At 36.8% G+C, this 14,350-nt stretch overlaps 1 protein-coding gene across 17 annotated transcripts in view; it reads right to left on the bottom strand.

Moving 5' to 3' along the window:
- EZH2 (enhancer of zeste 2 polycomb repressive complex 2 subunit) overlaps positions 1-14,350 on the bottom strand; it is a 62,207-nt gene that overhangs the window by 23,441 nt on the left and 24,416 nt on the right. For 6 of the 17 annotated variants that reach the window (XM_027101608.1, XM_027101612.1, XM_027101609.1 and 3 more), the window contains exons 2-4: positions 14,017-14,140; positions 13,303-13,431; positions 1,926-2,042 (exon numbers count right to left, since the gene is read on the bottom strand). In XM_027101608.1, the coding sequence (XP_026957409.1) occupies positions 1,926-2,042; positions 13,303-13,431; positions 14,017-14,133 (363 nt within the window). In that variant the 5' untranslated portion in view covers positions 14,134-14,140. Of the gene's footprint in view, positions 1-1,925; positions 2,043-5,399; positions 5,579-13,302; positions 13,432-14,016; positions 14,141-14,350 lie in introns of those variants that run through there. The other 11 variants (XM_027101605.1, XM_027101619.1, XM_027101610.1 and 8 more) reach the window with 5 other exon arrangements.

Genomic DNA, 14,350 nt, shown 5'->3' with positions numbered 1-14,350 from the left:
AAAAAAAAAAAAAAAAAAAAAAAAAAAGACATGAAGTTTCTGAAGTCCATATCTAAATATGGAGACTAAAACAAGGATAGGTCTAAGTCTTAAGGGGCCTCTGAACAAGGTATTGGTTAAAAACAGAATTTCAGAAAGATAATTCTGATAAACAGAATGGACTGTCTAAGACTGATGGGAGGACATGGCAACTATGTCAAGTGTGAGGTGCCTACCGCTTCTCGGCCTTTTGGCTAAGATCAAATGTCAAGCGTGAGGTGCCTTAGGCTGGCCCATGATCGACAGGGAGGAATACACCGGCAAAAGGCCGTGACACACACACGGAACTGTCACGTAGGAGCAGGCAGGAAACAGGAAGAAAAGGGAAGATTTTCAAATTATTCCTACATAACAAATTTAGGATAACTGCAGAGTTCTTAAAGATAATGGTACCTTCGACAAACAAGGAAAAGGGAAACTGGGAGAAAAAGTGCATATGGGGTATAAAAGGAAAATTTAGATGTTAACGTATTTATTGTTCTGTTCAGAGTCAAGCTTATATACAACTAATGAGTCTAGCTGCCATCACACCTCACCTGCACTAATCCCATTTAAACTGGGAGAGTTAATTATTTTGGACACAAGCCAAAATTAAATGACAATTGGCTATTTTGTCTTCCCAATTATAGCCATATAACCTTTGCACCTCAAAATATATCCCAGCCATAATAAAGACAGCTTGCCTGACCTAGCTTTCGTCACCAGCAAAACCCATGGATGATGATTCATAATGTTTATTGACACCTTTGGAGGGGGAGATAAATTAGGAGTTTGGGGTTAACATATACACATTACTATATACAAAATAAACAAGGACCTACTGTATAGCACAAGGAACTATAGTCAATATCTTGTAATAACCTATAATGGAAAAGAATCTGAAACAATCACTTTGCTGTATGCCTGAAACTAACACAACAGTATAAACTGACTATACTTCAATTTTTTAAATGGTTTAAAAAAAAAGAAGTAAAATTTATTGACTTTAAACACTATATGCTTTCAGAATTACAGTCTGTGAAAATATGAACCCTCCCAGAAGCTCCTGCAACATGATTCTCAAACAAAATGTTTCTGAATAAAGCCTTAAATGCACAAAAATACACAATGGCAAAAGAGAATCTGAAGTTTGCCTTTAAGCCTCCACTGCAAAATTTTTAAGAGCAAAGTTACTGAAGCCATTAGAAACATCTATTTATTTAAAAATCTAGCAGGTAATTCTGTAAAGTAGGCTCACCAAGGACTTCCATCAACACTGAAATAGCCCTATTATTTTATATACCAACTAAGTAATAAAACTATGTATTTTTAATTTAACAACACAAGTCAAGAATGCATACTCAAATTTCTCTTTTGTTCCATCCTCCTTCATCCTACTTCTATAAAGAATTAAATACTGGCATTTCATTACAAAAGCTATTGTGCCAGTGTTATCTGTGGAAAAGTGCTTAACCTTGCCCTGAGAATATTTCATAGTGTACATTATCATTTAATAACATGCTGCCTAATATTGTTTTGAATAATACGTTCTCAATTAACAAAACCTCAAAGTCAGACTGAGATTACAGGATACTGACTAACATCTTCAAGGATAAGAACTAGAAGCCTCATCTTTCAAATATATTTTTAATCCCAGGTATGGCTTTTGCTTAATACTTTTCCTTTGGAGAATATTTTAACTAGAAAGGACTAAGAAAAGAGCAACATCAACACCGAAAAGGCTTAAAAATACATATATTAATTGGTTTAAAAAATTACTCTAAGTACTCCCATTTCGATAGCTATTTTTACTTATACTATCTTAACTCACCTTGACAAGAAAATTATCTATGCTTTTTTATTTAAAAGAAGTGATTAGCAAATAAGAAGACACACTATTTACATACCATGAAATTCTGCTGTAGAGGAGACCAAGAATACATTATGGGTACTGAAGCAACTGCATTCAGAGTCTTTAACGGGATGACTTGTGTTGGAAAATCCAAGTCACTGGTCACCGAACACTAGAACAGAAAAAAATAAAATTGACTCGTAAGAATAAAAGGACAACCTGAAGCTGCAGGCATCATATTATAAAGAGATGCTGCCTACTTACAGCATTTTGAAAAAGAAATTTCTTTACTGAGACGGTAAGTTCATAAAAACCAGAAAGGATTCTCTCCTCTCTTTTACTTAGCAATAGAAAAAGCTTCAGATTTTGCAAATTTTCAAAACCTTCCAACCCTTTCCATACTTACCAGTATCAATAAGAATCAAATATTATAATTAGGCTGGCCTCAGATTAACTGCTCCTTGCTTTCACTATAAATTTTCTACCTCACTGCTTAATTTCATTTACATCTCATCCACATGGAATAATATATATATATATATATATATATACCAAATACGCCACTTAAATCTTAATAAGAATATAGAAACTTGTAAGGTTAACCTTTCTTACCTTTACCTTCCCTTTTTAAAAACCCAAGTGTCATTTGCTGATATTATCAGATGATACACAAATATAAAAGGTAATAGACCTGAATTTCAATCACAACGAAATGGATTCAAATCAATTCTGCAGAAGTGTAATCTCTAAATTATTAACAATAATAGCTAATGTTATTAAGCACTTCCTATGTGCTAGGCACTATTTTAAACACTTACACGTCTTATATTTAGTCCTCATAACAGCGCTGTATGATGGGGACTATTCTTAGCGCTCATTTTACAGGTGAGAAAACTAAGATAGAGAAAGGATACGTAACTGGCCCAAAGTCATACACTGTTAGGGCTAGAATTTAAACCCAGAACGTCTGACTCTGGAGCCCCTGCTCTTACCCACTACACATATTGTCACGATACCACATTTCTATACATTTCTAATACTGGTTAAGTAAATATATTTCCCTGAAATACCGTATTTCATCCAATCTACGATGACATCAATTTCAAAGCACACCATTATCTTCTGTATCATTAAGAAAATAATGTTGCCAATTAAACTATAACACAATGCTTTCTTATCATAGTGATTCTAAGACGCATGCCAGTTTCAGATGTTAAAATGTTAAAAAGTTTGCATCTTTGACTTGATGAAATACGGTAAAGATCTGTGCCCAAATACCACAGCACTCTCCATCCTGTCTAGGAATCCAGCTTTTCTTAAAAGAGTACCATTACCCAATTATCAGGTCTCCAGAGCCTTCTCAAAAATACCCTGGACATATAATCCATGAAAATAGAGCAAAAAGAAGTAGAATTGAAGTAGTAAAATGAAACCAAAAAAGTCATGTCTATACAACACACATAATTATTAAATGTTTCATTTTTATTTAAGAGGACTTAAAAATCGCGGGTCTAGATTTGGTGAAATCAGAGTGGAAGTCTTTGGCATCCAGGCCCACCTGGCCCTCAGCACTTCCTCAGGCCAGGGGGATAATCTTCCAATAGTCACAGTCACCGCAGCAAAAAAATAGTTCCTTCCTCAGTGGAAGTGAAGGTTTAAAGATAGAGTAGTTAGGAAGAACTGTGACAGTGATTAATCCATTAATTTGCTTTCCAAAAGGGCAAAGATTAAAGATAATACTAGAAAGCTCATAGCTCAAGTAAATAAGAAGGTGTGAACAGTTTACTAAAACTCCAGAACCCGCAATCTTTCCCTGTTTCCTTCTTTGGCCTCTGATGCAATTCCTCATCCATCCGTCCAATAATAACAGCAGTTAACATTTATTGAGCACGTACTATGTTGCAGGCACTGTGCTAAGTGCTTTATATACATTTTCTTAACCACTTCTCATCTTAGCCTTTGGCATCACGATTTCACAAAATGAGGAGGAGACTGAGGTTCAGAGAGGTTAAATAACTTGCCTAGTCAGAAAGGTAGTAAATTACCAAGCCAGGATGGAAGCCTAAGTCTGATTCCAACACCCACAAGCTTCATGCCTATGCTCTAGTTCTCACCCTGAGATGCCCGTGCAATGGGTGCTGTGCAAGAGAGACACCCAACAGTGTCACAGGGCATCTCCTCCCCCAGCATCTGCCTCTTGTCCTATTCCTACCATGTCTTCATTCCTTCTTAAGTTACTTAACCAGGTCACTCTGGGGCAAGGAGTGGTTATAACTACGGAATAAAGTGCTATACACTACCCAGTGATTTTAAATACAAAATAATTTCATTTCTTGCAAAACAATTAAATTGGAGTTTTTGATTTTTGTTCTACACATGGTGGAGGTAAATTAATTCTGTGATTTTAATTCTGAAGACTGGCCCCCTTTAAAGCCTGGGGGGCGAGGGGGAGCGGCTGCTTCTCCAACTCTGACTTATTCACCTGCTTTAATATCTAAATCCAAGGTCACACTTACGGGAGGACTGCTGAATATCCTATTCAACTACCAGACAGGAGGAACGCTGGCTCTGTTCCACCTGTTTGCTCTAGTGACAGAAAATGCTCTGAGTCTACTGAACGAGGTCAGCTGACTTTTCCGTTAACAGAAAGAACGTAGAGAAGCACAGAAAATAAGACAGCAAAGGCTGCAGCGCTAAGTACTATCTCCAACCCCACACCTGCCATACCCCCATGACCCATCACCTCAATTCTGAGTCATAAAAGTGTCACCAAGGGGCTGGAAATAAGCTCTCAAAGCGGCTGTGGCAGAGTGTGGTTTTACCTCTGTCTCGCAACAATACTCAGCACAGTGTCTCAAAAAAGAGTAGGCACTCAAAAAATGTTTCTGGAACGAACCGACTGCATTTGCTGATTTTTCCCTAATGGAGACTTCGACTTCAATTTCTTTTTAAAGCTAAGAGAACACCTATTTAGCAAATTGAAGGTCTATACCCACCTCATTATCTATGTAGTATCTCTAGAAACCTACCCCATTCTTTAACTATTAACCTTAACTAATAACCATATCCCTTTCATTTATGAAATAATATTCAAATGCAAAAGCATTTGTTGGTAAAACAAGTTTGGGAATTCTTATTTATTGACTTACAGGAAAATTACTCAAAAATCCCAGTTACTTACCAGTAACTTTTTTTCTTTGAAAATGTATCATCCTTGACACTTTATATTATTGTCTCGTATCACTCAGAGCACTGAAAAGGATTTTGACCTCATGGGTCTCCACAGCATTTTACCTGATCAGAGTCATATGTCTTGGACTCAGGAACTCACTAGGAGACCAATAGCAACAAATTAAATTCTCTAATTCTAGTTCCAACCTGAGGATCACACAAGGAAGTTGTTGTAGGTAATCCATCATTGATGGTAAAGAAAGAAAACAACTATATTAGTTACCAAGGATGCTACATTTTCAGAGAAACACAGCTTACTGGTAAGTAACCAGGTTCCTCTGAGGATGGATAGACTTACATCAACCAGCTGGTACAATAGGCGACTGTGTGGCTGGACCACTGGGAGCTGGAGAGGGAAGTCAAGCCAAAAATAGTAGTTGTAGGAGTACACAACCAAACTGAGACTCTTGGCAGAAGGCTGGTTCCAAGTAAAAACTGTGTTATGGAAAATCGTAGAGGGAAGAGCAGGTGAATGGCCTGCAGGGAAGGGAAAGAAATTAACACACCCTACTATGTGCCAAGCACTGTGCTAGAGACTTTACCAAAGTTAACTTCTTTAAAATTCACCACTACCCTAGGAGGATGACTCCCCATCTTACAGTGGGACATCACAAAGGGCAACAGTCATAGCCATCGGTCTCTCAACAATCTTTAACATTAGAAGGGTTATGTCCGAATTCCATATAGTAGGGGGAAAAAATACACTCAGTTAGCCAAGTTAAAAATATTCTTGGATCCTGGTTGGTCCATTTAATTCAAGCCAGAGACACAATGAACTGGTGATGTTGTCTAATATCCTTTAGCTTTTCCGAGTAAAAACAATAAGGAACTGCCTCACATCTGAGGTGTATGAAAGAAAGCATCAGCTGCCACCCAGCTCCAGGAAAAGCTGAGGATTTCTGAAACTACCCACATTCTTCAAGATTTGAGTAGAGAAAAGATGACACACCAAGTTTTAAACCAGCTAGGCCTTCTGGTGAAAATGATCGTGTACATAACTTAATTTCAGACTGCTTTTATGTGAAGTAAGTACTGAAGAAAAAACTGGAATGAGGTAAGTATCAGGTCTGGGTCAAGAAAAGCTCATAGTAGAAGTGAGTTCCTAACTCACTCAGGATGATTAGGAGAAGGGTGGTTAAGGAGAGGGTCAGAAATAAAACATCCTGGTCGGATCTTGACACAGGCACATTTAATTAAAGCAGCTAATCAAGGGCGCTAGAGCTAAGGAGTACAAGAGTGGTTCACGCCGGACTGTAAATTATTCTCATTTCTGCTGCTGGATATGTATGTTGCAGAGCCGTCCGGACTGGGGGGAACCTCCACCAGCAACACGAGGCTCCTGCCCTGAGCTCACTTAAGAACAGAAAGATGCCGCCCTATAAGCATCAGTCTGGCGCTTCTTCCAGGGCGGGGGCGGCATATACAGCATTTCACACAGAACAGGTAACATGTGAAGTACAATTTCAGGAAGTTTGGACCCTTAAAGCTCTTCCCTGCGTCCTAGCTTCAGAAGCCTGAGCCCGAGTAAAGAGGTCATAAATCTATAAACCTGGTTAATATAGTAACTATTAAAAACCCAATGCAGTCTGGGTCTGAAGGGGGCTGTTAGGGTAAATCATCTCCTCATAATCTGCAGTTTTGCTAAAATACTGGAGATCAGAAACAGAACAATAGTCACAGGACATAAGTTGGTAAAACTACAAAAACACCCAACACAGCATGTAAAGCACGTAACCAGAGCCATGTTTGTCCGTGACATGCAAACTCAAGAACCTAATTCAGTAATCGTCCTGCGAGTGGCAAATAAGACCATTGTTATCATTGAAAAAAAAAAGAAAGTAAACAAAAACTAAGAAGCAGAACAAAGAATAAAGTCATGGTTTCCATCAGCTGTGGCAGCACAGCCGTTGTGAAGCCTCGCTCCCGTGAGTGGACGTGGGGCTGAACGCCACAGAGCAGCAGAGCCATTGGCTAAGGTAAAAGGGCAGGACGGCCACCGGACCGTAGTCTCAGAAGCGCGAAGCCCTTGCTCAGGTGCTAAACCTGCTCCGTGACCACCAATCAGACAGGCCAATTCTGCTGATCTTTGCAAAACAGATTTATAACCGCTCCCCAACTGCTCACGGATTGATCATTTAGTGAATCGTGCTGAAACAACAAAGCCAAATAGAAAAAAAATTGAAAACAAAATTCCCCACTCACTCTTTACACCAAAGGAAATTCCAAATAGGTTAAATGATGTTAAAATATAAAAATGAAAACTAGAAGGAAAGATGGGTAATTTATAATCTTGAAGTGGATAAAGGCTTTGTAAGCCTTAAAGAAACACAGAAAGCAAAAGAAGAAATTCTAATTTGACTACATAAACATTTAAAACTTCTGTATAACCAAAACATCCCAGAAATAGCATGAAAATGGGGGGGAAAATCTGCAGAACGGATGATTAAATCTAGTATTTATAATATACAAAAAGTCCTTTAAAATCATAAGAAAAAGTCCAACCCAATTTTAAAAGATCCAAGACCATAACAGCCAACTCATAAAAGAAATATAAACAAATAAGTACTTAAAATTAACTTCACTGATGAACGAAAGGAAAACAAATTACAGTAATGTTTTACCTATCACACTGACAAAGATTAACATTTTATGTTGGGAATATAGATAAACAGACACCACTATAAACAGTTGGTGAGAGTGTAAATGTAAAACTTTTGGGGGGCAATCTGGTAATAGCTATTAAAAATTTAAATATGCATATCCTCTTGACCTAGTAATACTGTTTCCAGAAACTCTTCCTACAGAATTACTCAAAAGATGCAAAGATGTGTATGAAGGATATTCACTGAAAGGCTAACTGCAAAAGGAAAAAATAAAAACCTAAATGTTCATCAATTATGAATAGGGCAATTAATTATGGTAAATCCGCAGGATCAAGCACTGTGCATTGTTGAAGATACTGAAGACCTGGACAGATGTAAAGCGATGGCCCCAAAAGGCAGGCATGTTTTATCTGGGAATAACTTTTTAAAATAAAATATGTATTATCATTATAATTAACATGTCATAGAAAAAGAAATCAGAGAATAAAAGTCACAGGGCTTGGACGACAGGGCCTTTTGCTCCTGTTTCATATATTTCTGTTTTATTTGAATTTTTACAGTTAATATTTTACAGTGACCTTTTAATTGAAGAAAAAGATAAAAAACAAAAGTTTCATTGACCCAACAGATATTCACATTAGCTAGTATTAAAAGTGCCTCATCGGTTGCCAAGGTAGCTCATGAAATCTACCCAACCCTCTCAAAATGGTACTCAAATAATATTCTTTTACAAAATCTAGTAAGAGGAGATACAACAGAATCCTAAGCAGTGGATTTAAGTCAATCCAAATTATCAAGCTAAATTGTGATAGTAGTTCTAGGTCTAATAAAATTTTCTTATTTCTTCAGAGCAATGAACAATTTTTAACATTGCAGACTAGATAAGCATTCCTTTGGGTTTTGGTTCATTCTGTTTGTTTTCAAAACAGCTGTCAAAATTTGGTTTTGCATTTTGAGGACAGACTTGATCTCTGTACTGGTCAATTTAACAATAAATTTTAAAACACAAACTATACACAGTGTTCTTGGAGAAAAACAGCAAATTAAACACAACTTCTGGTTTATTCAGTAGTACAAAATAAACATTTGACATTTTTGAAAAGTTCACTTTTTAAACTTAAGATATATAATCTTAAATTTAAAATATGAACTCAGACATCATAAGTGTATGATATATCTTTAATATATGATAATAATATATAAACTCAAACAACAGAAGTGATCTTTTTTTTACATGGCCTTTTTGGAAAAGCATAAAATGCTTATGTTAGCTTCCTTTCAAAAGCAAAGGAACACCTCCTTATGGTCATTAAGTAATATTCCATCTATTTCAGCCGAAAGAAAGCCAGAAAGGAAGCAAAGGCTGCCGTGATTTGAAAAAGTGACCCGAGCAGGAAAGACTGGCAGAGTTAACACAAGATTCAACCAACAGATGGTTAAGAGGGACAAAGAGCAGCAGAAAGCAACTAAGAAACCAGTTTCTTGAGGAACCAAGAAAGGATGGATATGTTCAGACTGAGAGTAAAGACACACACTTGGGAGAACCATTCATCTATGTCTAAGACATGAGAAAAATGACCCAGCTCCCTGCCACGTCTGCTCAAATGCTGGGCAGGACATATTGGTCCTATAATCCTGAAATTCACAAAGGAAAGAAAGCATGTTACTGTGTTGAAAGTTGGGAGTATATTTAAGTAAAGAGCACTACACATTGGGTACACCAGCATGTTATTTTTTCTTTGTGTATAGTAACTAAATTTCTATTTACAATTAACTGAGGAAAGTGCATTACCACGTCAATAAATAATGCAATCAAGTGTTTACAGGTAAACAAGACAATGTTTTTCTTCTCCTTCAACAAAAATAAGCCCAAACTGCAAACTTACGAAAGAACTTATACATTCTGCATCATGAAAGAAGCCTCCCCCCCTGAAAAAAATTCATTTGCAAATAACAAATGATAGGTGATGAACTTAAAATTTTAAGATATCAATAGGAAGAGCAAACCTGTACGTACTGAAAAGTCCAAAAGACTTTTAATTCTTCATGAATATGAGGGCTAGGAGGTCCTTCTGATGCTGCTTGTTGTATATGCTAAACATTCTGAAGAAGCCCCACTTTTCTTACTCTTTCATTAGTAAACAAGACACAGAATTCTTACAAGAACATTACATTCTCCTGGGAATCTAAAAATGCATATTGGCAGGATATTTTTAAATTATTAAACCAATCACACCACTTGCCCAGAAGACAGACATCATTTGAGCAAGCCTCCCTTTCACAGTCATAATACATACAAGTAATAAAAATCTTGATATGAAGAATCAATGAAAGGGAAAAGTGCCTTGTTGTTTTCAGCAAGAAATGGAAAATGTACAGAAAGAAATGCACTAGTAAGAACTACAAGAGTAACTCCTAAACCAGCTTCTTCGTCAAAACTGGAAAAACAGACACATTAAAGAACATGATTACCAATGTGCAGACTTAAAGAAGATAAAGTTCTTTACTGACTGATGAAACAAAGTAATGAATGTCCCCTAGAAATAATCTTCTGACAAACAGCCACATATTATGGCAATACGGCATGCATCCCTTGGCCTGTATGTATCGTTTCATAACATTTTTAAGCTGAATTCTCCTTAAAAAGATAAACTGAAGAGCAAAGAAAATATATGTAACATATATTACAGTCACTGTCTTCAAGAAGTCAGAAGTATTTTTAAAAAGAGAAAATAGACACATACTCTGTATTAAGATCCTATAGGCAACACGGCTTAGGTTCTGTAACTTCAACACCAAAAAATAAGTACCCACAAGTCTCCTAAAAGCATGCATTAAGGAAACAACAGACTAAAGATGTGGTCTCCAGGTCGACTGCAGGGCTCCTTGATCTCAAGTCAGAATCTACAGCAGTCACTTCATGAGATCAGAAAGTAAACTTGTCAGACTTTCTTTACTAAAATAACCTAGAGAAAATTGGTCATTTTAAAACTGAGCTTATCCCCTTCTACAAGTACAGAAGGGAATAAAGTAGAAGACTTGAGTGAATGACTGAAAATTGTCATTGAATCGTCGTCATGCTCAAAGGATTTAAACTGAAGACAGCACTTATAAAGGATCAGCTTATAAAAATAAGGACTTAATTAAAACACTGTTACAACAGCACTTCCAAATGTTGAAAGCCATGGACGTTCTAGGTGTTTGGGTCAACAGTGCAGTCCCAAACTCTGCCAACCCTACAAGCCTATTACTAGGAAAGTCGTTGCAAAAGAGGCTAACTTATTTATCCTCCTGCTTCTGACCTAGTTGACTCCAACTTTTAAAGCATATAAAAGAAACTGATATATTGCTGGAAATGCTCAAACTGAAGAAAAAATAACAGGGATATAGTCTCATCTGAACAGTAAGGAGACTAGACAGAGATCATTAAAGTCCTTTCTAGCCCTAAAATTCTATTATTTATTGTGATAACACCAAAAAGCTTATCACAAACTGTATAAACCTTCAGCTTCCAAAAGTCAGTGATGATGGTTTTAAAGGGGCCGGTGCGGGGGCGGGGGGGGGGGCGCTAGCAGGAGTAGAAGACGAATCACTTCAAGCAGAATCAGTAATTAAGAGTGGCTCAAAAACAAACGTGCTTTGACCAGAGTTCCATGCAACAAAACCTGAATTCCTGAGGCTAGGGGTTACTTTCCTCCTTTTCCCCTCCTGTTTTGTGAAAATGTTTTTTCTCAACCTGCATGGGGTACTAAGTTTAGAAAAACACTTGTTTCATTAAAATGCTAATTTCTTCTTACAATTTCTCTCACGAACTCAATAAAAAGTTAGGTATCTTTACATTCAATGACTTTTATCTCCACTTGACAAAATTAAAAGCAAAATGCAATTAGTAAATACTCATTTGAATAAACTGTACTCTTAAATTTAACACCAAAAATTGTATCATGAGCAATTCCGGTTGTACATAAATAATGAACTTTAATAACTTCTTAATGTGTCTGAGCAAAGTGTACTCTTCCAGGCCCACATCAGATCATTAGAGCAAGGAAACTGACTTTAATTCTTCTAAGGCTCAGTTTCCTCACCTGGGAATAAAAAAGTGGTAATACAACCATCACGAAGACAAAATGAGGTAGAGTAGTACCTAGTGCAGTGCCAGAAATCATTACTGCTGTTCACTTTTATTATAAATCTAGGCTGGGCTTTCAACAGCATTTTGAGCATTTGAGGTTTGTAATGGGCGGCAAAATTAAGTATTCCGTGTGTTCCTACTTTATTTCTCCAAATTTCTAAAATGTATCCCTCTGGAGAGAAAAAAACGAGGTTTCTTCTTCCTTCCCTTCAAAATTTCCAAAAGGTCACTTTCGAAAGAATTAGAGGCTCCATCCTGATCCCTTTCGAGAACATTCTGACTGGCAGAGAAAAGAATCCCTTTCACCCTTAGTATATTAATTAGTCATTTACCTCTAATGTGTAGGTCCTGACCTGTTGCAGAAGACTGGAAGGTGTTAATAACATATAATACATATTTATACAACTGCAAGTCAGAGCTTAAAGAGCGGTCAACTGACAAAATGCATAAATAACTAAGAATCATCCCAAGCCGTATGTATCAGCATCAAGACCACAACACCATCACTGAAATCACCACTAGGACCATGTCTGTAGCACAGACTGAGCTGCTATAACAGCACTGACCAGTCTCTGAAGCCAGTGCGTCACACAATCTCAACAGGTCTCATAAGACAGCAAATTAGTGCTTGATTATTACAATATCATATAAAAAATGACTGCTCATTGAAAACATTATTTTAGAACAAATTCCATTGTTTAGATGCCTTCCATGTTTAGACACCCAGGTCAACAATCATCTACTACATGGTATAATCTAAATTTCAAATCACTTTCTTCCCTCTTTTTGCATCCATGCCCATTCAAATAGCATTCCATATCATATGCCATGTCTTCCTGCATAAAACAGGTACTTAAACAGAAATGCTTTAACCAAAATCCTACTGATTGGTTCTATACTGTGTAAGTTTCTGCCATTTTCTTTTCATCTGGCTGCCACTATGTTTTAATGTGTTATCTCATTATAAAATCTACCACAGATTTATTGCCTTCCTTTGAAAACAGTAATTTTTTGGAGTGATTAAGATCTACCTCGTTTGTTCAAAAAAATTCTGTTAAAAAAGGAAATTCTGACCTCTCAACCCCAAATTTAAAAATTCTTATAGAGAGAGCCTTAGAATTTGGACAAAATGTATAATAAGAAGCTTGTTTACTCCATGAGTATGGATGAAAAAGAACCATTTCTTACAGCATGGCTAATTCATATGAAGGGGGAGGAAAAAAGACAACTATGCATCAGAAAGCCTTGCTCTAACTTGTGATCTGATGAGGACATTCGAGAGTATTTAAAGTTCTTTTTTAATGAACAGTCTTATAAAAATCTAGGAATCAGCTGCATGTTAAAGAGAAATAACAATAAAACAAGGGACATCCGAGGTCAATGGCCTCCTCTTGACAACCAACCAACATTCCAAAAGCAAAAACCAAAATGCACTGATAATTCATACAGCGCGTGAGTTCACCAACCTCCCTGGTCCCGCGCAATGAGCTCACAGAAGTCAGGATGTGCACAGGCTGGATCCTTCGCTGTTTCCATTCTTGGTTTAAGATTTCTGTTCTTTCCAAAATTTTCTGACGATTGGAACTAAACATACTCTTTAAAAAAATGAAGGAGAGGAGAAAAGAAATTGTTCATCGTTAGAAAATTTGTAACATCTCTAATGAAGGTTAAAATTGAGTGATTCCTCAAAAGTATCAGGGACATTCCTTCAAAAGCATATGGATTTTACACTAAACTGTGGTTTCTCACGTTCAAGTAATACAAAAACACCACACCTATTATTTTACTGAGAGTAGAAGGGGAAGAGGAAATTATTTCCATCCTTTCTTTGTTAACTCTGTATATATCTATATTTTTTTTAAATCACAATGACTTTAGGAACACAGTACCATGAAACACATTCCTTTATATTTGGGTCCTGGGTCTCCACATGCAGTACAAAGTTACACTGAAAAGATGGTGATTTCCAAGTAGACTGAATAACCATTAGATTAAAATCTTTCCACTTCACTAATGTGCATGGTACGATTTTTATGTTAAGACAGACCAAGGACCTTAACTTCCAAGTTTTTATTTATCTTACAGTAAATAAGACCATTTACCCTTTCAAATTAAAACTTATCTTTAGGGAGTAAACCATCCTTAACTGTACCCGCATTTTCACAGAAGACGGAGGATACCTTGACTTCGTCAGCTCGCCTGAACCTCTTGAGCTGCCGCAGGCGCATGTACTCTGACTTTACACGCTTCCGCCAACACACTGGTCCCTTCTCAGATTTCTTCCCAGTCTGGCCCATGATTATTCTAAAAGCAATGGTTTCATATTAAAATCACTAATCTAACCAGCCTGAATATGACCACTTGTGTTTTAATCCCCAGCAAACTAACAATCAACAAAAGAAATGACACATAATTACACTGTTGATATTTGCAAGAAGGGTTCTCATTTGTTCTGCATGGTGAAGTCCTTAAAAACATTTCATCCCAAGTATAAATTTTTATTTAATACAACTT

Source organism: Aethalodelphis obliquidens, unplaced genomic scaffold, assembly GCF_003676395.1.
Source record: "Aethalodelphis obliquidens isolate GAN/ISIS:26980383/991018 unplaced genomic scaffold, ASM367639v1 scaffold5, whole genome shotgun sequence".
In the NCBI taxonomy this organism is placed as follows: Eukaryota; Metazoa; Chordata; class Mammalia; order Artiodactyla; family Delphinidae; genus Aethalodelphis; species Aethalodelphis obliquidens.
This window is presented reverse-complemented; position numbering and strand designations above follow the sequence as displayed.